Genomic DNA, 20439 nt, shown 5'->3' on the forward strand with positions numbered 1-20439 from the left:
TGTTTTTTTGTTTGGTTTTTGACAGGCTAAATATGCAAAGTGATTGTTTTCTGTGTTCTGGTGGATTCTGATCAATGGGACACAAGCCAAAGTGCTGCTGCTGATTATTTATTAGAAAGACAAAAAACAGTTTACAGATTAAATTGTTCACTTTAAAGTCAGAATAGTCCATGGGCCATGTAATATGTTTCATTTTTGTGCAACAATGGTGGGGGCAACCTAACCCTAAAACTGGTAAGGCTTTGTAGGAAATGCATCCCTGATCAGACAGATCAAGGGGGGGCTCTTGAATTTATGACATGCAGCTGATGAAAACGAGTGTTTTCCTCTGGTACATCAAGTGCCGTTGTTGCTGTGCTTTCAGCTGTACCCTTATGATCAGGGTCACCACAGCAGATTCAGCCAGATCCACATTGGCCATGTTGGAAAAGAATTACAAATTACAATGTACTAATATTAAAAAAACAGAAAAATGATGTGGGGATAAACATTTTCTGAACAATATTTTTTTTAAATTTCCATTCAAGAATTAAGATTCCCCTCCCCCCGTGTGTTGCACAAAACAGAGCTTTAGAGGGGCGTGTATTGTGGCCTATAAAGATTCACATTTCACCTTTAACTTTCAAACTCCAGCACACTTTTAAACAAGTCTTTGGGAGGCTAAAAGAAGGGGCTGGCCTGCAGGGGGCGGCGTTATCACTCACCAGCATCTTTGTTTTAAACAATTACTGTGTGCATGAAATTGTTCGAAAATGGTAAAATGTTCGTGAAAGATGTTATAAAAGAACGTAAAAGATGGACTCATAATTAACAGACCTCTTCACAAACCAAGATTGTGTAGCGCCCCCTATACCCCACTTCATGTATCTTCATTAGAATTTTTAAATTTTTTAGAATATTGCTGATATGCGTGGCGATGGAAGTCTTTGTTGCCGTTTTTATTCAGCGTTTTCACTGTTAGCCACGTGGAACATTTGACCTTTGACCTCTGTCACTGTAAGGGAGCAGGGAGGTGTTTGTCCGCATCGTGGACAGTCACGTGGCGCCGTAGGTGGTTCCCGGAGATGAAGGTCTTGCCGCAGTAGTTGCACCTGAACTGTTTGCAGTCGGTGTGCACGTTCATGTGCACTTTGAGTGATCCTGACTGTGCAAACCGCTTGCCGCAGTGAACGCAGCCATAGCGCTTCTCGCCGGTGTGCACGCTCTGGTGCCGTTTCAGGTTGCTGGAATCGGAGAAGCGTTTTCCACACAGCACGCAGCCAAACGGTTTCTCCCCTGTGTGAACTCGCATGTGCGTCTTAAGGTTCTTGAGGCAGGCCAGTGTTTTCCCACAGCGGCTGCAGACAAACACCTTCCCCCCACCATCGTCGCTGCTGTGATTGGCTGCGCTGCTGAAGCCATCAGGAGGCTTCCCTGAGGGCAGTGCCGCCCTCTTCTGGCCGCTCTGTTCTACTGCAGGCAAACTCACACCACTGACAACAAAAGGAAAACTGCTCGTATCGGCCGAAACGCTCGCACTGGTGTTCACCGCATAGGAACAGCTGGGATCCTCAGGCACAGCATTCTGGGTAATGTGGGCATCGTGGCTTGGCTCATACATTAAACAGTCATAATCGAGCGGGTCTGGCCCGGTGCTGGTTTCTGCCGTCTCCCTTTGGACTGATGTGGAGCTGGAGCTGACCTCCGTGCTCACCCACAAACCAGACACGCCCCCTTCCTCAACATCATGAAGTGTCAGTGTGGGCGGAGCTTCTGGTTCCACATTCTGCCTGTTGTTGCAGGAAAAATCTTCTGGAAGGAAAGGTGAAAAAACAAAACACAACGCTAGAGCAAAGCTTAAACTGCCAAACTTTAAATATACAGTAACGACGAAACTCGCAGCTGAGGCCTGAATTCCAGAGGCATCAACCTGACTCCAGAAAGGGCAAAGAGGGCCCAACCGTGGGTCCAGCTTCTCTGTGCTCGTTCAACTTAAAGTAATTCAAGACACGTGCCAATTATTGATGTTCTGGAAAGTAGGATGGAATCTTCGAGAAGTGGACCTGAACCACAACGGAATTCTGCGTCTGCGCAAGAAGTATTGTCCAGAAAACTGCTGCCAACTGTTAGATTCCAGACTTTGGACATTTGAGAGAAATTAAATGCTAAATGGTATACTAACGCTAATCATAAACCAGCTAAGGTGTTTTAGAAAGTTCACTCTGCAGCTGAAACATACGTTTAGAATCTTATTCCAAATTCAACAATACCACCGCCCCTTTGGAAGCGACAGCGGGTGTCAGAAGCACAAAAACTTCATACATCTATAATACTAGAATTTTCATGACTGGATTTTTTTAATGAATTTGGGGGTGCTGGATCTGAAACTGGTGTTCATTTTTTGCCAATCACATCACATTTTTGAGATACGAAAACATATTTTTTAATAGAGATTTTTTGCTCAAAGTTAAAAAAAAATTATGTTGCATTTAAGCACCCATATATTGAATAATGTTTGCAATGGAAGGCAGCTACTCCCTTAAGAATGCATTTACAAAACTACTTTTATGCTTGCACCCTTTTTAAGCATTATTTACAGTATACAAATACAAAATAAGTGATATTGAAAAATTACAATCTGGAGAATTATGGTCATCACAGGTAAGGCACCACTGAAAAGCTATTTTTTTTTCTATAAAAATTACCCTAAAGCAGTTCTCAAAATCCTTGCGAAAAAAAAAAAAAAAAAAAACTGTTGACCAGTGAAAACTTCTAAACCCTTGTCAGTACTATGGAATTTTACAAGTTCTTATTTCATGACTTTAACCAATAATCCAGCCTACTTCAGCCATAATAATAAAGGATTAACTGAGCAAGCAAGGCGTTAGCTGGTAAGCTTTCAGTGTGTGTTTTTCCAATGCTGTTTAGATGTTTATGGAGTATGTTCATGTCCAACTTGGTTTTTCTAATCGTGTTTTTAGCTTCCTGGTTTGTAATGAATGTGATACGCGTTCCGGACTGACTGTCATGGTAAATATTGGAAAACATCAGAATGGAAATCAGCCAATCAGAGCATGCGCAGCCATATGATAAGATATATTCAGTCACAGCTAGGGGTGCACAATACGAGGTCTGTCCATAAAGTATTGTACCTTTTTATTTTATTTTTTAAACTATATGGATTTGATTCATATGTTTTTACGTCAGACATGCTTGAACCCTTGTGCGCATGCGTGAGTTTTTCCACGCCTGTCGGTGACGTCATTCGCCTGTGAGCACGCCTTGTGGAAGGAGTGGTCCCGCCCCCTCGTCGGATTTTCATTGTCTGGAAATGGCGGAATGAAAGGACTTTTTTTCCATCAGAATTTTTTTAGAAGCTGTTAGAGACTGGCACCTAGAAACCATTCGAAAAATTTATCTGGCTTTCGGTGAAAAGTTTACGGGCTTCACAGAGAATAAGGTCTGTTAGTACAGCTTTAAGGACCCCTTTAAGGACCCCTTTATAGCCGCTTTAACCGGTTCACGGTATAAATTTGGCCAATGGTAGAGACTTGGACTCCACCAACTAATTGAGATAATGTGCGCTGAGTTTTTTGATCCAGGAAAACTCCTCTGTGAAGTGTCTATGTGTGAACCACTTTGCTGCAGAGTGCAGAGGGGAGCCGGGTGGGGGGGGTGGGGGGTCTGAGCTGAGGCGTGTCTCTGACTGAGACGAGGAGTGAGACGCCATTCCGCACTTAGCAGTTCTGTCACTGAACACCGCACAACTGAGACAGCAACATGCTCCGCCGCAACCTGAATCAAACACTGGAGAAAGCGCCAAATTAAATAATGCAAGGACTTTTAACCTAAGCAGAAACACGAAATTAGCCAGTGAATGACGATTTACCCAGACTGACTTCAAATATGAGTGAATTAACTATTTTTCTATCTTTTGTTGGTGGTTTCATGTTGAGATTTGTAAATGAGAAAACACTTCATGTATTCAGAGCGGGTGTAACATCTAGTGTTCAAGAGATGACACTTCAGCCACTGACCCATCAATAAATAAATGTATTTAATTCATTCACCAAAATATGAAATCTAGGCTTGCATCTTAGACGTACCTTCTGACAAATTATAGCTGTCATTTTGAGATCTGCGCAGTAAATGTTATCAAAATTACATTCGGTCTGTTTTTGTTTTTGCTGTCTTTTTAAAATTTTTATCAATTTACCTTTGCTGAGGGGCCCATTCAGAAACACTTCCATTATCATTGTTACACTTACGTTTGTATCACGATATATACCGCTACCATGAAGGGATACAATTTATACTGCAATATGAATTTTGGGTCATATCACCCAGTCACAGCTACTGGAGCTTCAGTTGCCATAGGTGGCTTCCCTCACGTCTGATTTCACAGAACTCTGCGAAACAAAAAAGTACTTTACACTACATATACTGACTTGATGTGCCACCACAAAAGGTTTTCAACTTTTTAATCACATGTGAATCTGAAGAATTTACTTAGGTATCTTCATACCCGGGTCATTTATTTGCTTCTTTGTTTTCATCATTTCTTTGTATTGCTTTGCCATGAAACAGCCACAAATGCTGATATGATATAAAATCACAACCTACTGCTCTTGGCTTGATGTGTACTCACTGTCCTGCTCAGTTTTGTTCCAGGACTCGTCCTCATCATCGTCATCCTCCACTTTGATCACCGCATCCATCAGCTCCACTGTCTCCACTGCAGCAGGCTGCAATCACAGCCAGAGTTTGAAAAGCAATAAAACGGCATTTTTGCTTCACTGCTGATCATTTGTAGAGCCCGACAATACAATTTTTTTTTTGGGTGGTGGTGGGGGGTGGGGGGGCACTGATACCGATATTAAGATTTGGGGACCAAAGGCCTGAAGCCCTGCCGGGGAATCTGGGTGTTCTCCCCCAGAAAAATTTGAGATCTCAGATGCATTCTGGTGCATTTTCAGGTCTATTTACCCATGCCTTAAATTCAAAAAAACATACATTGTGTTTCAGAAAACCACACGGTAAAAGAATTCAATTCAAAGAACTCAAAAATAATCATTCTCAGTATCAATTCAAATGGAACAATATGAGTATTTATCACGCATTTACTCTTTACTACCCTTTACTCACTTCTGAGTTTTCCAAGTTTTGGCAGGAGCTTAGGAGCTATTGATTATCTCTGTTTTGAAATTCCTAGAAAAAAAACCCAGAACTCCCACAACGCATTGCAGCACTACAATTTACAGGTTTAGCAACCGGCCTGCCTCCTCATTAAGATAGGAGTTTCTTTCCTTTCCCAGAGTTGCTCTCAGACACCTCTTGAGTCTGTCTGAGGCTGGGAGTCCTTGCCATGATATTTTAGGCTACGTTAGGAGCTCCTTGAGAGGACTATGTGATGCACTGAGGATATGGGCCCTGGTTCTGAGTCTTTGAGAACAAGCCCCACCTCCTGACTCACCTTGATAACAGCAGCAGCAGTAGAAGAGGACATCTTGGCTAAGGCAAACTGCATTATTAGTCATTTTAAAAACTTTATTTGCATTTAGTGCACTTATCCTGCATACTTCTAATGAATTTTTGTTCTTTTAGGTCTTTTTCCCCATACAATAACATTAATTAGCCTGTTAGCTTCGGTCTGCTAACACAGTGTTTGCTCAGGAGGACAGGCGGTCGGGCAGCCGTATGATCCCGCTGTGACAGTTTTGTGCACGCACACAAACATTGCGACCACATGAGAGGTATGATAGTAAAAAATTGCTGTTTATGTAAAATTTTGTCAAATTTTTTTTTTTTGGGGGGGGGGGGGGGGGGGAGCACTCGGAGGAGGTCTCGCCCAGGGGAGTAATTCAGTGTACAACTGCCACTGTAAAGGGGTAAAATATGAAGCAATTTGTCTACATCCAGGGACAGCCCTCGTCTGTCTCCAGCAGAAACATGGCACTTTCCCTAAGTTTTTGGGAAAATTACAAGCAAACAAAGTGAACATGCAAAGATAAAGTGATGTGATGGTGTTGCGGTTTGTTTATGACATGGAGCGCAAACGTGTCGAGAGACCACAGCTACTCTGGCTAGCTATGCAGGCTAACACTTACCGACACAACTTTTCCATTTGCCTCGTCTTCCCGTCTCCATTGGCAACCAAAAAAAAAAAAAAAAACCCTGCATTTTTTGCAATAGTGTCTGTGATTGCAGCCAAAAACAAAACAGTACACCATTTTTCCATTAGAAGTGATGATGTTTGTGGGGAGAGACTAATACCCAGGTGGATGGGGGTTTCAGCAGAAACAACTTTAAACCGGGATGTCCGCTAGGTGATGGCGAGTATGCTTTTCAGTTTACTGAGCCAGGCCGAATGGTTTGTGCTAAAACTCCCACACTCCCCCCGAGAATTAGTCTCTGCCGTGTTCGTGCAGGCTGTCCCCACATGTTGTCAAATCCTACATATTTCTCCTGTAAGAGCTCATTTAGTACGTCAACATCCACCTCAAATCCCTTTTCTGGTGTTTAACCGTTCTCCTTAGTTTATATGAAAGTGTCTCACGTTAACTTCACCTTCATCTTTGTTGCTGGCTGTGGGCTCTTCTGACTGCTGTCGCTGGATGACTCTACGTCTCTGCCCCCTGGAGTCTCATGAATGGACACTCTGCATGATGGTGCTCCACCTGGTGGACATACAGGAGAATAAGCTTAATAAACAGCCAAGTTCTGCTTTAATAAAAATAATAATTTATTTTTATTGTCATTGTACGTTCATACAACAAAATATGTTCATTGCATTTAACCCATCCTAATTACAGTTAGACCAACCACTAGGAGCAGTGGGCACCCAGAGACCAGTATCGCTGACCGTCTAGGGCTGAAAAGATTAATCGAGTAATTGGATTACAATGGTCTTATTGTGCATTTAAAGTGAAGCAGTGTGTTTATATTTTTTTTTTTAAATAATTTGCTCCACTGGCTGCTCTCCACCTCCACAGATGAAGCGAAAGGACACACATTTTAAATGAATCATGTTTAACTATTCCAAAAAAAAGTTTTTAAATCAAAAGGCTGTACAGTTAATTTATCAGTGTAGCTGTTGTGGAAACGCTGAACTCCACAGCAGTTTTTCAAAGGCTTTGTTATTCGCCAAGTATCCACAGAAAACAAGGAATTTGACTTTGGTTTGAGCTGCACTCTGTACGGCATGTATAAATATACACTAAACACTGAATAAATCACAGTAATAAAAAGTGCAAATGAAATATGCAATTAAAAAAATGTCCCGTCCGCAGACTGAAGATTTCACAGATCACCTGGGCTCATGGTTTGGCAAAGCTCCAGAATTCAACATTGTGAAAAAAGCAAAATAATTACCGGGAAAACACAGAGAGAGGGAACACCCTAAACTAAAAATCTGCATGATGGCACAGTGGCATTGTGCCATTGCTTAGGGAGAGCCCTGCCACTAGTGATATTGTTTAAAAATACAAAAGTACTTATTATCCAATTACTCGATTAATCGATAAAATAATCAAAAGAATACTCGATTCAAAAATATTCGATAGCTGCAGCACTAGAATCGCTCGCCCCTAGAAATTGGTCCGACTGCCTTCACTGCACATGCGTCATTTCTGAGCATCACCAATGATTCACTGATTATCACCTTGTTTCTGCTTCAAACTGCACTCCAGTCATCATTTATCTCAGCGACTGATATCTGAAGCTTTTGCACAATCACTGATTGGTCCCTCGTTTCTGCTTAAAACGGCCTCATTTCTGCTTAAAACTGACTTTAGAATGATTTAAGAGGTTTTACTTTGTCATTTGACGACTAATAATCACATTATTTCCTTTGATTGCTTTGGGTATAGAGAGTCAGACTCAGAATCAGTTTCAGACGTGCTGCTGTCACGCTCTGATCGGTCCCCCGCCTTTTATTATGAAATAATGCTGACTTTATATGGAAATGATTGTTGTATAAAAGCTTCAGATCTGTTGCTGAGATAGATGGTGACTAGAGTGCAGTTTTAAGCAGAAATGCTCCGATAATCTGTGAATTGCTGCAGTCGCTCTAAAAATGACTGGCGACACCGGCACCTAGGGACCAACTCCAGATGTACAGACTCTGCCTTGGTCAGGGAAAGAAGCAGACCCTCAATAAAGATGTTTTTGAAAAAGGACTTAAGTTAAAACAAACAAAAACACATCTGTCACAGGTCATATGACCATGTTTGAATCTGAAGGACAAAAAAATCTTTGTATACAAACAGTGTGCCAAACAAAAATATTAAGTCGACCACGTCCAACTGCGTAAGACTTCTGGAAATGTACAAAATAAGCACACAGGCAACAATTTCATATATATATATATATATATATATATATATATATATATATATATACATACATACATACATACATACATATATATATATATATACACACACTCAACAAAAATATAAACGCAACACTTTTGGTTTTGCTCCCATTTTGTATGAGATGAACTCAAAGATCTAAAACTTTTTCCACATACACAATATCACCATTTCCCTCAAATATTGTTCACAAACCAGTCTAAATCTGTGATAGTGAGCACTTCTCCTTTGCTGAGATAATCCATCCCACCTCACAGGTGTGCCATATCAAGATGCTGATTAGACACCATGATTAGTGCACAGGTGTGCCTTAGACTGTCCACAATAAAAGGCCACTCTGAAAGGTGCAGTTTTGTTTTATTGGGGGGGGGATACCAGTCAGTATGTGGTGTGACCACCATTTGCCTCATGCAGTGCAACACATCTCCTTCGCATAGAGTTGATCAGGTTGTCAATTGTGGCCTGTGGAATGTTGGTCCACTCCTCTTCAATGGCTGTGCGAAGTTGCTGGATACTGGCAGGAACTGGTACACCCTGTCATATACGCCAGTCCAGAGCATCCCAAACATGCTCAATGGGTGACATGTCCGGTGAGTATGCCGGCCATGCAAGAACTGGGACATTTTCAGCTTCCAAGAACTGTGTACAGATCCTTGCAACATGGGGCCGTGCATTATCCTGCTGCAACATGAGGTGATGTTCTTGGATGTATGGCACAACAATGGGCCTCAGGATCTCGTCACGGTATCTCTGTGCATTCAAAATGCCATCAATAAAATGCACCTGTGTTCTTCGTCCATAACAGACGCCTGCCCATACCATAACCCCACCGCCACCATGGGCCACTCGATCCACAACACTGACATCAGAAAACCGCTCACCCACACGACGCCACACACGCTGTCTGCCATCTGCCCTGGACAGTGTGAACCGGGATTCATCCGTGAAGAGAACACCTCTCCAACGTGCCAAACGCCAGTGAATGTGAGCATTTGCCCACTCAAGTCGGTTACGACGACGAACTGGAGTCAGGTCGAGACCCCGATGAGGACGACGAGCATGCAGATGAGCTTCCCTGAGACGGTTTCTGACAGTTCGTGCAGAAATTCTTTGGTTATGCAAACCGATTGTTTCAGCAGCTGTCCGAGTGGCTGGTCTCAGACGATCTTGGAGGTGAACATGCTGGATGTGGAGGTCCTGGGCTGGTGTGGTTACACGTGGTCTGCGGTTGTGAGGCTGGTTGGATGTACTGCCAAATTCTCTGAAACGCCTTTGGAGACGGCTTATGGTAGAGAAATGAACATTCAATACACGAGCAACAGTTCTGGTTGACATTCCTGCTGTCAGCATGCCAATTGCACGCTCCCTCAAATCTTGCGACATCTGTGGCATTGTGCTGTGTGGTAAAACTGCACCTTTCAGAGTGGCCTTTTATTGTGGGCAGTCTAAGGCACACCTGTGCACTAATCATGGTGTCTAATCAGCATCTTGATATGGCACACCTGTGAGGTGGGATGGATTATCTCAGCAAAGGAGAAGTGCTCACTATCACAGATTTAGACTGGTTTCTGAACAATATTTGAGGGAAATGGTGATATTGTGTATGTGGAAAAAGTTTTAGATCTTTGAGTTCATCTCATACAAAATGGGAGCAAAACCAAAAGTGTTGCATTTATATTTTTGAGTATATATATATATATATATATATATATATATATATATATATATATATATATATATATATATATGTGTGTGTGTGTGTGTTTTGCATATACTTATATAATGTGTTTTGCATGCATTAAGCGAATGTTGCGACACGTCTTTTACATGCATTAAGTGAATTTGTGACGCGTCTGTTTTTACGTGTTAAGTGAATGTGCGACATGTCTGTTTTGCATGCATTAAGTGAATGTGTGACACATCTCTTTCACGTGCATTAAGCAAATGTGACGCATCTATTTTTGCATGAGCTAAGCCAATGTGCGATGTGTCTGTTTTTGCACGCATTAAGCAAATGTGCGACATGTCTCTTTTGGTGTGCGTTAAAGGTGCGCTGACACTTGATGCACACACTTGCACGATCCCACCTGCTGTGATCCCAGCCGGACGCCGTCCTTTGTTCCACCAGCTGCCACACGCTCTGCACTGGATGATGCATATATAAAATAATTATTTAATAGCGGATTAATCATTTTCTCCGCAAGCTGGCTGCTGAAAACAGCTCTAATCACTCCCTGAATCACAGAGGACCGCTGTTCGAGCGCGCACTGAATAAGCTGGAGAAAGCACTTGAAGCCGCCTAAAAAGGCAATTACTTGTCATGTTTACATTGTCATGGCTTGGTAAAACAGTTGCATGTTCTTTTCTTCTTGTGTGCAGCTGTAAAAGTATACTGATGATAGATTTAACATCTCATTCTAATCCTTCAGATGAGCTGCGCTCTGATGCAGTACGCTGATGCAACCACTCGCTCTGTTCACTTCTTGTTTACTCCACTTAATGAGCTGAACATAGTGTTGGCAAGCAGATCGCGCCACGTTGCACGACATTTATGCATGAAAGAGTTTCTGAACATTTCAAAATTCTCTTTGCACTATTGCAAGCTCACATTCAGTCTACACCCGTTAAAGACGAGTTTACTCTCCTGCACGACACAGGTCATGCAAGTGCGTGCATCAAAGTCGTGCAAGTGTCAGCGCACCTTAAGCGAATATGCAACGCGTCTTACGTGCAGTAAGCGACTCTGTAATACATCGGTTTATAATACGTCAGTGTACATTAAGCAAATGTGTGACACACATCTTTTTGTGTGCATTAAGCGAATCTGCGACACACATCTGTTTTGCATACTTTAAGCAAATGTGTGATGCATCTCTTTTTGCGTGTTAAGCAAATCTGCACCGTTTCTCTTTTTGCATGTGCTAAGCGAACGTGCAACATGTCTTTTTGCATTCGTTAAGCAAATGTGTCACACACGTCTGTTTTTCATGCATTAAGTGAATGTGCGATGAGTCTCTTTTTACGTGCATTAAGCGAATCTGCGACGTGTATCTTTTACATGTATTAAGCAACTGCAACGCGTCTGTTTTAGTGTGGGTTACGGTTAAGCAAATGTGCAACACATTTGTTTTGCGTGCCTGAAGCGAATTTGCAGCGCATGTTTTTGCGTCGGTTTTTATGAGTGGTCTGAACTAGTGTGCCTTAATTGAGAGAGTGGCGTCAACTCAGAACATGGCGCCATTTTGGATCCCACTGCGTTGAACTACTGAATGAACTTTTAAAGTTTTCAACATTTTTTTAATCATTTAACCACATACAGCAACACATCCACATACAGGTGCTATCAAAACAAATACAAAATTGTTAAGCTTTCAAATTTACAATTTATGATGACTTATATAATTAAATTAAAGCCTGATTTATGCAGCTGCACAGCTGTAATTCCGTCATGCAATGGCGTGCGTGACAGTTTTAAAGTTCTCTGTCACTGGATTATGCTTTGTTCTGGACTAATTTGACCCTCGACAAGCTTTTCTTTCTACAACCATCACCTCCAAATCAAAGATAAGCTGAACAATTTCATCTTTTACTGACTTTGTGCTGTAAATGTGCAGACTTTTCTAATCCATTTTTAATGAGTGTGTGCACAGCAAAAACTATTATAATATGATGGCAGACGAAGCAGTAAATGCAGAAATGTCTCAAATCACAGCCTTTTGTGTCTGATTTAAGAGGTGCACGTCCAGACTGCAGGTCTCATTCTGAACACGGTGTGAAAAAAAATGGCCGCGCTTTTAATCACAGAAATGTCTCTGGTCCCACTTTCCTCAAATCGGCGAGTGTCAGCGCTGAACTTTAATTTGTACCTCTGTTACAGTGCACTTCCAGACTGCTCAGGGTTTTTAATGGAAATACATTGCGATCGGACGGGACATTTTATCCGATGTAAGCGAAAATCTTATACAAAATCTGTTATATACAATGTTTACGAGGTCTGTCAATAAAGTATCGTACCTTTTTATTTTTTTCAAAAACTATATGGATTTCATTCATATGTTTTTATGTCAGACATGCTTGAACCCTCGTGTGCATGCGTGAGTTTTTCCACACCTGTCGGTGACGTCATTCGCCTGTGAGCACGCCTTGGGAAGGAGTGGTCCCGCCCCCTCGTCGGATTTTCATTGTCTGGAAATGGCAGAATGAAAAGGACTTTTTTCCATCAGAATTTTTTCAGAAGCTGTTAGAGACTGGCACCTGGAAACCATTCAAAAAATTTATCTGGCTTTCTGTGAAAATTTTACGGGCTTCACAGAGAATAAGGACTTTTACTACAGCTTTCAGGACTGCTTTAAGGACGGTCGGTGCGCCGCGCTCCGAGCTGCGACAATGAGGCACAAACCACTGGATCATTTCTAAGCTGATGGCTCTGTGGATACGAGACCGTCGTGTGCACTTTCTCTGGTTATCACAAGAGCTGGACATCAGCCATTTTCCGGCAGATTTCACTTTTAACAAGAGATTTTGTCATGGAAAGCAGCGTGGAGGCTTTGCGCGTCACGACCGATTCGCTGATGAAGCGAGACAAAGGAACACCTCCGTTTCGGAGTGTTAGAGGACACGTTTGGACATGTCCAGCTCTCCACAATTTCTCTTATACTCACTCGACTGGTAAGCATTGAAAGCCGAGATAGACATTTCCAGACATTTCCAGACAATGAAAATCCGACGAGGGGGCGGGACCACTCCTTCCCAAGGCGTGCTCACAGGCGAATGACGTCACCGACAGGTGTGGAAAAACTCACACATGCACACGAGGGTTCAAGCATGTCTGACGTAAAAACATATGAATGAAATCCATATAGTTTTTGAAAAAAATAAAAAGGTACGATACTTTATTGACAGACCTCGTATTACATGGAAAACAATACAAAGCTTTAGGACTTTTTTGGTCCATTGACTGCGAATATCCGGTTTATATGACGGTGGTTTAGGTGAATTTTACTGTACATGGGACTGAAGAATAAATTTACCTTTCCAAGTTTTGACGATGTCGGCTTCCATCCCACACGGCTGACTTTATTTTCCCAAATTTTTTCTTCTGTTCAGATCTGAAGGGAATCTGTACATCTTGAAGCCCTTGTTGTGTCTATTTGTGCATCCAAACGCATAACAACCCAGCATTTTCAGCGAATAAATAAATAAAATAGCTGGATTTACATGCAGACACATTAACAGTGAACGCTATTTTGAACCCAAGATGGCACCATGAGTCACGTGACCGTTTTTTGTTTTCGACTCGTCATGTCGTCACTCTCTCAATAAAGGCTCTCCAGTCTAAAATCTTCCAAAATGTGTTCAAGCAGAGTTCTGTTACCTGCGCGTGCGGCGTTGCTGCGGTGATGCGCGGCGCCGCTTCCTGCGGCCGCGGAGCGCAGCGCGGAGCCGCGCGCCGCTCTGAGCTCCAGCAGGCGCAGTTTTCTCCGCAGCAGCTCGTTCTCTTTGCGGCTGCGGGAGATCTCCAGCTGCAGCACCGAGTATCCGCTGTCCACCAGCTCACAGATCTCCGCCACCGCCGTGTTCGCCAGAACCTCCATGATGGAGGCCAGCTGCGCGTGGAAGCCCGCGGCAGGCGACATTTTCGACACTGTAACACCACGATATGGATTATTACAGTGTTTAATTAAAAAATAATCAAAACCTGAACACAATAAAAACCGTCCGTTACCACCTGACATAAACACAGCGCTACTCGAAAGTAGGAAATGACGTCAGACTGAAGAATGAATGTCGTCATTTCCTTTACTGATTCAAAATCAGACTGGCTATGTACACCACGGGTTGATTACAGGATTATTACACAGCGTATGAGACGACTTCTGTTTTGTTGTTGTTGTTGTTTTGTTTTTTTTGTTGTTTTTTTGTAATTTTGTTTTGGGGATGTTAGCCTCCTGACCAACACTGCAGTCCAGTTGGTGGCGGTAATGCTCCATAGAAGCTGGTTCCCAACCGCCATTAAACAACAAGAAGAAGAAGAATTAAAAATTAAAAATAATAATAATAATAATAGTAATTATTATTATTATTGTTGTTATATATTTGTATATTGCGCCATTATGGATGCGTATTTTGCACCACCTGGTGTATATTGCTCATCGGCATCACGCACCACCACCCTGGACCGACATCTCTGCTATTTTGGAATTGTGGGATAGCTCGCCCACAGATTGAGCTCGCCGGACTACTTTCGCCACACTGCTCAGCGTGTACGAAGCTACATCAAGGCCAAAAGTTTTGTAATCTGAAAATAAAAAAAGATTGAAAAAATAAATTTTGAAACTGAAAATTAAAGTTTTGTTCTTGAATTTTATAATCATTTAAAAAGTATTATCAAAATAAAAACAAGTGTAAGATATATATTTTTCAGTTTAAATACATTTTTGATTCAGCTTTGATCAAATAATTTATTTTCATTCATATTTCTTTTTTCACCTTCAGATCTTTTTCTTAAATGATTATAAAATTCAAGAACAAACACTGAATTTTCAGTTTCAAAATATATTTTTCAATCTTTTTTATTTTCATATTACAAAATTTTAATTTTCAGTTTCAAAATTTATTTTTTCAATCTTTTTTATTTTCAGATTACAAAACTTTTTTGGCCTGGATTTAGCTCCATAAGCATTTGGAGCAAAAACACAGAATGTGTCTCTTCCCAGATAGATCTCTTTCAGTGCAGCTTCTTGTCCTGACTTTAACACAAAGTTAACACCCAAGTCTTTCATCGCCAACTGTAAATGGTAACCAAAACATTCCAATCATATCTTTCTGAACTCTTCCGCATCAAACTCCACTGTGTCAATATTTATGCAATGTGCTTGAGCAAAGACAGGTGAAGTTGCTCATAAACTTTAAGTTTCTTAAATATTTATTATGGCCATTCTTAAAACTTCAGTTATCTTTATAATTTTATTACTGGTAAATTTTAGAATTGATTTAGATGAGATATACTCATCTCACAGGAATATATCACAATTATCTGGGAACTATTTTTTGAGCAGGAATTCATCAAACACGTCGGCCACAGGTGTGTACTAACACAGAATACCCAGAAACTGGACAGTTGTTCGGCCACAACGAAGGCATTCACTTTTGGCTTGTCATGAGCTAAGTTAGTGGCGCTCATGAGAGTGTGATGCACCAGCTGAGGCAGCCATATTGCATTTTGGGATGGTGTGGGCAGTTTATGCGGTAAGAAACTTCAAAGTATTGCTAGTTTGGATCAAATGTTTACCTGTGAAATCTGACTTTATCAGAAGGCTTTTCAAATTTGACCCGGAAAGAGCAGAGGAAGCCACATTGCATTTAATATTATACGTTAAATTTGTGTAGATGAGGGTGGTGCACATAGTAGTGCACTAAATCTTAATTTACACGTCAGTGGTGTACATAGCACACTGGTTATATACACACACAACAAACTGCTAAAATTTAAATACAGAGAGGAAACTATTTGTTTTATACGCATTCAGTAAAAACTGTTTTCTAAGTTTTGAAACATTAGTTAGCATTGCTAACTTAAACATGTATCGTGTTAGAAAATAGATATTTCCACACTTTACGAAATTTAATATTATTAGGTATTCCCTCTGTAACTGAGTCAAAGAATTAAAAGGTGTGTGGATGAGTTTTCAGGATCTCATGTGTAGGCCCCATAAAAACAAAACGACAACAAAAATAAACATTAGTTTATCATCCCTGCCCGCATGCTGAAATCACATAAAAAAAATTTTTGGCTTATTTCAAGCGGTACTTCAGCGTTTCTCACAATCCCCCTGGCGGCCCCCTGTGCTTCCCAGAATGTACCGTGGTGCCAGCGGAGTTCTGCTGTCTCACAACGCATGTAAACAACAGAAGAAATCTCAATGACATCACCGGGCAAGGCCACGCTGGTAGGCAGAAAACTCTTCTGCAGCCACTGACTGTGCATAATATTTGAAAATGTCAAAATCCGTTCAAAGCGTGTACTCGGTGACCCATCACACGCTGACAGATCAGCGCCGTGCATAAAAAACACATCACATCCAGTTGGATGACGATCCATTTTAAAGATTTTCACTTAGCAAGCATTTAGTCTGAAGGATCAGATGTGGTTTAGCTCAGAATTGTGTCCAGTACAGGTGGAAGATGGGATCACATGAGCTCACCCTGTGTTCAGTCTCATCACATTAAAACAAACCTCCCCTTCTGAATTTTTTTTCCTTTGATTTATCTGCGCAACTCTACATTTAGGCCAAGAGCTGTGACTGAAGTTATTATGAGGGCTGCAAACTAACAACGATCTGTTTTTCAGTTCATTCTTTTGAAATCAAACAGTTTAATGTGCAAAAGAGCGATTTTGCAGACAAACGGACAAACACAAAGTGTAAAGTTGGACTCAGCAGTGTCAAAATGACTGTAAGCTGCGGAAGAAATAAAGCCAGTGAGAGGAAACACAGAGGCAACTGTCCAGGAACCCATGGTTTTGTTCTAGCTGGTCTGGTGGCTTTCACGTTGTTAAAATGTATGAATACATACAACCCCAATTCCAATGAAGTTGGGAGGTTGTGTGAAATGTAAATAAAAACAATACAATGATTTGCAAATCCTCTTCCTATATTCAATTGAATACACCACAAAGACAAGATATTTAATGTTCAAACTGATAAACTTTATTTTTGTGCAAATATTTGGTGATTTTGAAATGGATGCCTGCAACACGTTTCAGAAAACCTGGGACAGTGGTATGTTTACCAATGTGTTACATCACCTTTCCTTCTAACAACACTCAATAAGTGTTTGGGAACTGAGGACACTAATGAGTGTGATTCATTCAAGGGATTAATTCAAGGGAGGAGTGAGTGTCATGATTGGGTATAAAAGGAGCATCCCCAAAAGGTTCAGATGTTCACAAACAAAGATGGGGCAAGGATCACTGCTTTGTGAATAACTGATATGGTACTAAGAGGTCCCTAAGATAAGATGGGACCTGATTATTCAAAACCTTATAAGTATTTCAGCAAGACAATGCCAAGCCACATTCTGCACGTGTTACAACAGTGTGGCTTCGTAGTAAAAGAGTGTAGGTACTAGACTGGCCTTCCTGCAGTCCAGACCTGTCGCCCATTGAAAACGTGTGGTGCATTATGAAGCACAAAATACGACAACAGAGACCCCAAACTGTTGAACTTAAGTCGTACATTACTGTTTTTATTCACATTTTACACAACGTCCCAACTTCATTGGAATTGGGGTTGTGTGTGTGTGTATATATATATATATATATATATATATATATATATATATATATATATATATATATATATATATATATATATATATATATATAAACACTCCTTTGTTTCAAATATTAATATCAAAAGTTACATGAATAATGTTACAATTCTGAAGAAGAAGAATTTGCAAAAGAGAAAAAAACACTTGAGTTTTGAGTTTCTGCAACTGTAGATACCAAAATTGTAATGGTGTCTTTATTCTGTGTCATTGGGAAGTAGGAAATTACCATTTCCAGCATCAGTTTGTCATTCGCCCTATTGACATTTCAAATCCCGCAAAACCTCAGAGAGGCTGCCACTCTGCGAGATCTCAGTAACATTGAGAACTGTATTGAGACACTCCGATCGGGCTTCACTTTAACCGCTGCACACAGACAACACCATTAACATCGCAACATAAAACTATTTTTATATTGTGCCTAAAACCCTCTGGGTTTATAGACGTTGTTATTGTGTTTATTTTATGTAAACATGCGAGAATCACAGGCTGTCTCTCCGTTATATTCAATGGGAGCTGCTGTGAGCTACGCTCGCTTCCTGATCATGTCGTTCTGGGGGAAGTGAAGTTTGCTCTTTAACGTCTTGATTATTGTTCTTTACAACACTGTTTGTCCTCTTTGTTCCAGACTAATATATATAATATTTCTGAAATTCAGTTTGTGCCTATTAAATTCCACGCAGATTAAACGTAGCAGACACGGATTATTTGTTATAATTGTTTTAGGAAGTTTTCAGGATATCATGCATGCAGTCTCTTATTAACGTGACAAAAAGCATAAAAAAATTTTTGTAGTATAATATTAATTTACAACTGTCGTGTTGATTCTGTATATGTTGTTGTTTGACTGCAGCGACTCTCTGGCACGCAAGGGATTATGGGATACGTCAATAGGGCGAATGTCTCAAAAATGCCCCATCAGTTTGTTGGGCAGAGACATTTTGTTTTCTTGCAACACTGTTCTAACTTGCACAGGCAAGGAAATTAAAGTTTCCTTCTCTCAAAATGAATCAGATTAGTGTATGCTGTTCAAAGACAGTATGAGTGATTCATTGTTTGTGTATAACTGGTCTGTGCTAATATAATCTAAGATTCGAAAATAATTGAATTCCATCCTTCATGGACCCCTGGTTTCAATCCTTTTGAAAGCCATTTTGCTTCATCTTTTGCAGTTATTTAAGTAAATAAATATGAAATTGGTCACTGGACCCTTCATCTCTTTGATGCCATTATCAATTCCGCTTATCGATCTGATTCCTTATCGATTCCCTTATCGATACCTCTTGTGTATTTTCTGTGTACTAAAAGTAGGCTTTACAGGTTTTCTATGTCAACAACATTTTTATTGATTCTTAAAGTAAATAAATATGAAATTGGTCACTGGATCCTTGATCTCTGGACATAAATAGAAATAAACAAAATCTGTTGTTTTTGTCAAAAGCATTTCCTTTCAGACATTTTGTCATGAATGTCACTCCATGCCATTGTGCTGAGCTCAACCCACTGCTGCACATCAGCGCAGGATGTCTCATTTTGTGAGGAAAAAAAGTTGTGATCGATTGCAGTTTATTGTTTGTATTACAACATTTGGAAAGAGGTGTCATTTATTTTAAATGGAGAGTCACTTTGTAGTTATTAATTCCAACCGGACTCTATCTTGCTAACTTGACTCGGCAGAGAGCCGCGTGCAGCGTTTGGAGCTGTGTGAACGGAATGGAGAACGATTCTCGTTTCTTTCTCGCAATAATACAGGAGACCAAGTTAGTGACTTTCATCCACACAAAAATGACTGACTGATGTATTTTAATGGCTTTGAGAGGGGTTAAGAAGCAGATTTGCTACTTCTGAAAAGCAGCGAAGGAAAGAACCAATGAAGCAATAGGTCAGAGCACTGATTGATGAAGATTCAAAGCAGAGCCACACTGCAGAAGCAGTTGATTAGAGATCTGCTGCAGGGTCTGCAATCAACGTAGAGAAATGATCATTTTCCCAACAAATGCCGTCAAAAACAATGGCCGCTCTGAAGGACCAATAAGGGAATTGTTAAACAAAAAAGCTATTGATATCAGTGGATTGAATCATTTCTTAACGATTCTCGAAAAGAACAGGTTCCCGATACCCGACCCCACTCCTACCTGGAAATACATTATTTTGTATTAATGATGTTTTGCATTTTTGCATTCCTCCTATTCTGTCATTCTTTGGTGGTCTCTTATAGGTCCCACAAAAAACGTAAATTTCTGTGAAACTTGTTTATGATGCGTCATTTGAAACCAGATGATGGGTGTAATGATGTTGATGTTTTTACCAATGTTTCCTTTGTGCATAAGCTTGATGTTATTAGAATGTTTGATTTCTTTCTTTTTATGAGTGTGATTCTTTTGTTTTACAATTTTGACTCACTTGTATGATCATATATGATCAAAAGTGAGGAATTGTAATGTAAAAAATTTTCATTTCATGCTTTACACATAGCCTACCTAAAACCTTTGCATCTAACTCTGTACTAAAATGCCCTTATGTAACCTTAACCTAATGTGCTGAGCAACTACAGCTGTACTGATAACCACATCATTTCTGCCTGACCATACTCCCCATCTCTTCCACAGCAGAAACTGTAATAAGAGCATTCTTCAGCGGGAGTTTTTGGGAAAGCTGAAACAGTTTTAATTACTGGCAAAATGCATTCATGTGTGCATGACTGCTTGCTGTGCCACCCCGCTCTGGCTTAGGATACAAAAGAGTGCTTTTCGAACTA

General features: G+C 40.6%; 1 protein-coding gene across 4 annotated transcripts; it reads right to left on the reverse strand.

Annotated features, from left to right (window-relative positions):
- Window positions 1–92: 92 nt before the first annotated feature.
- LOC117522103 (zinc finger protein 578-like) lies at window positions 93–14113 on the reverse strand. Of its 4 annotated transcripts, none has more exons than XM_034183480.1 (4): window positions 13726–14113; window positions 6547–6656; window positions 4628–4724; window positions 93–1788 (listed from the first exon to the last, which is right to left on the reverse strand). In XM_034183480.1, exons 1-4 carry the CDS (start codon window positions 14084–14086, stop codon window positions 992–994), a joined length of 1365 nt encoding a protein of 454 aa, XP_034039371.1. In that variant the 5' UTR covers window positions 14087–14113; the 3' UTR covers window positions 93–991. The 4 variants fall into 4 exon arrangements, with proteins under 4 accessions (XP_034039371.1, XP_034039370.1, XP_034039369.1 ...); XM_034183479.1 differs by having other exon boundaries at window positions 93–1791; XM_034183478.1 differs by having other exon boundaries at window positions 6541–6656.
- Window positions 14114–20439: the final 6326 nt, after the last annotated feature.

This window comes from Thalassophryne amazonica, chromosome 12, assembly GCF_902500255.1.
Source record: "Thalassophryne amazonica chromosome 12, fThaAma1.1, whole genome shotgun sequence".
NCBI classification, from domain to species: Eukaryota; Metazoa; Chordata; class Actinopteri; order Batrachoidiformes; family Batrachoididae; genus Thalassophryne; species Thalassophryne amazonica.

Coding starts and splice junctions, on each gene's coding strand:
- LOC117522103 (XM_034183477.1), bottom strand. CDS start 14,086: ATGTCAGGTGGTAACGGACGGTTTTTATTGTGTTCAGGTTTTGATTAT. Junction 4,725..6,540: donor CAACAAAGATGAAGGTGAAG/TTAACGTGAGAC, acceptor CTGTGATTGCAG/CCTGCTGCAGTGGAGACAGT. Junction 1,792..4,627: donor GAACAAAACTGAGCAGGACA/GTGAGTACACAT, acceptor CTTTCCTTCCAG/AAGATTTTTCCTGCAACAAC.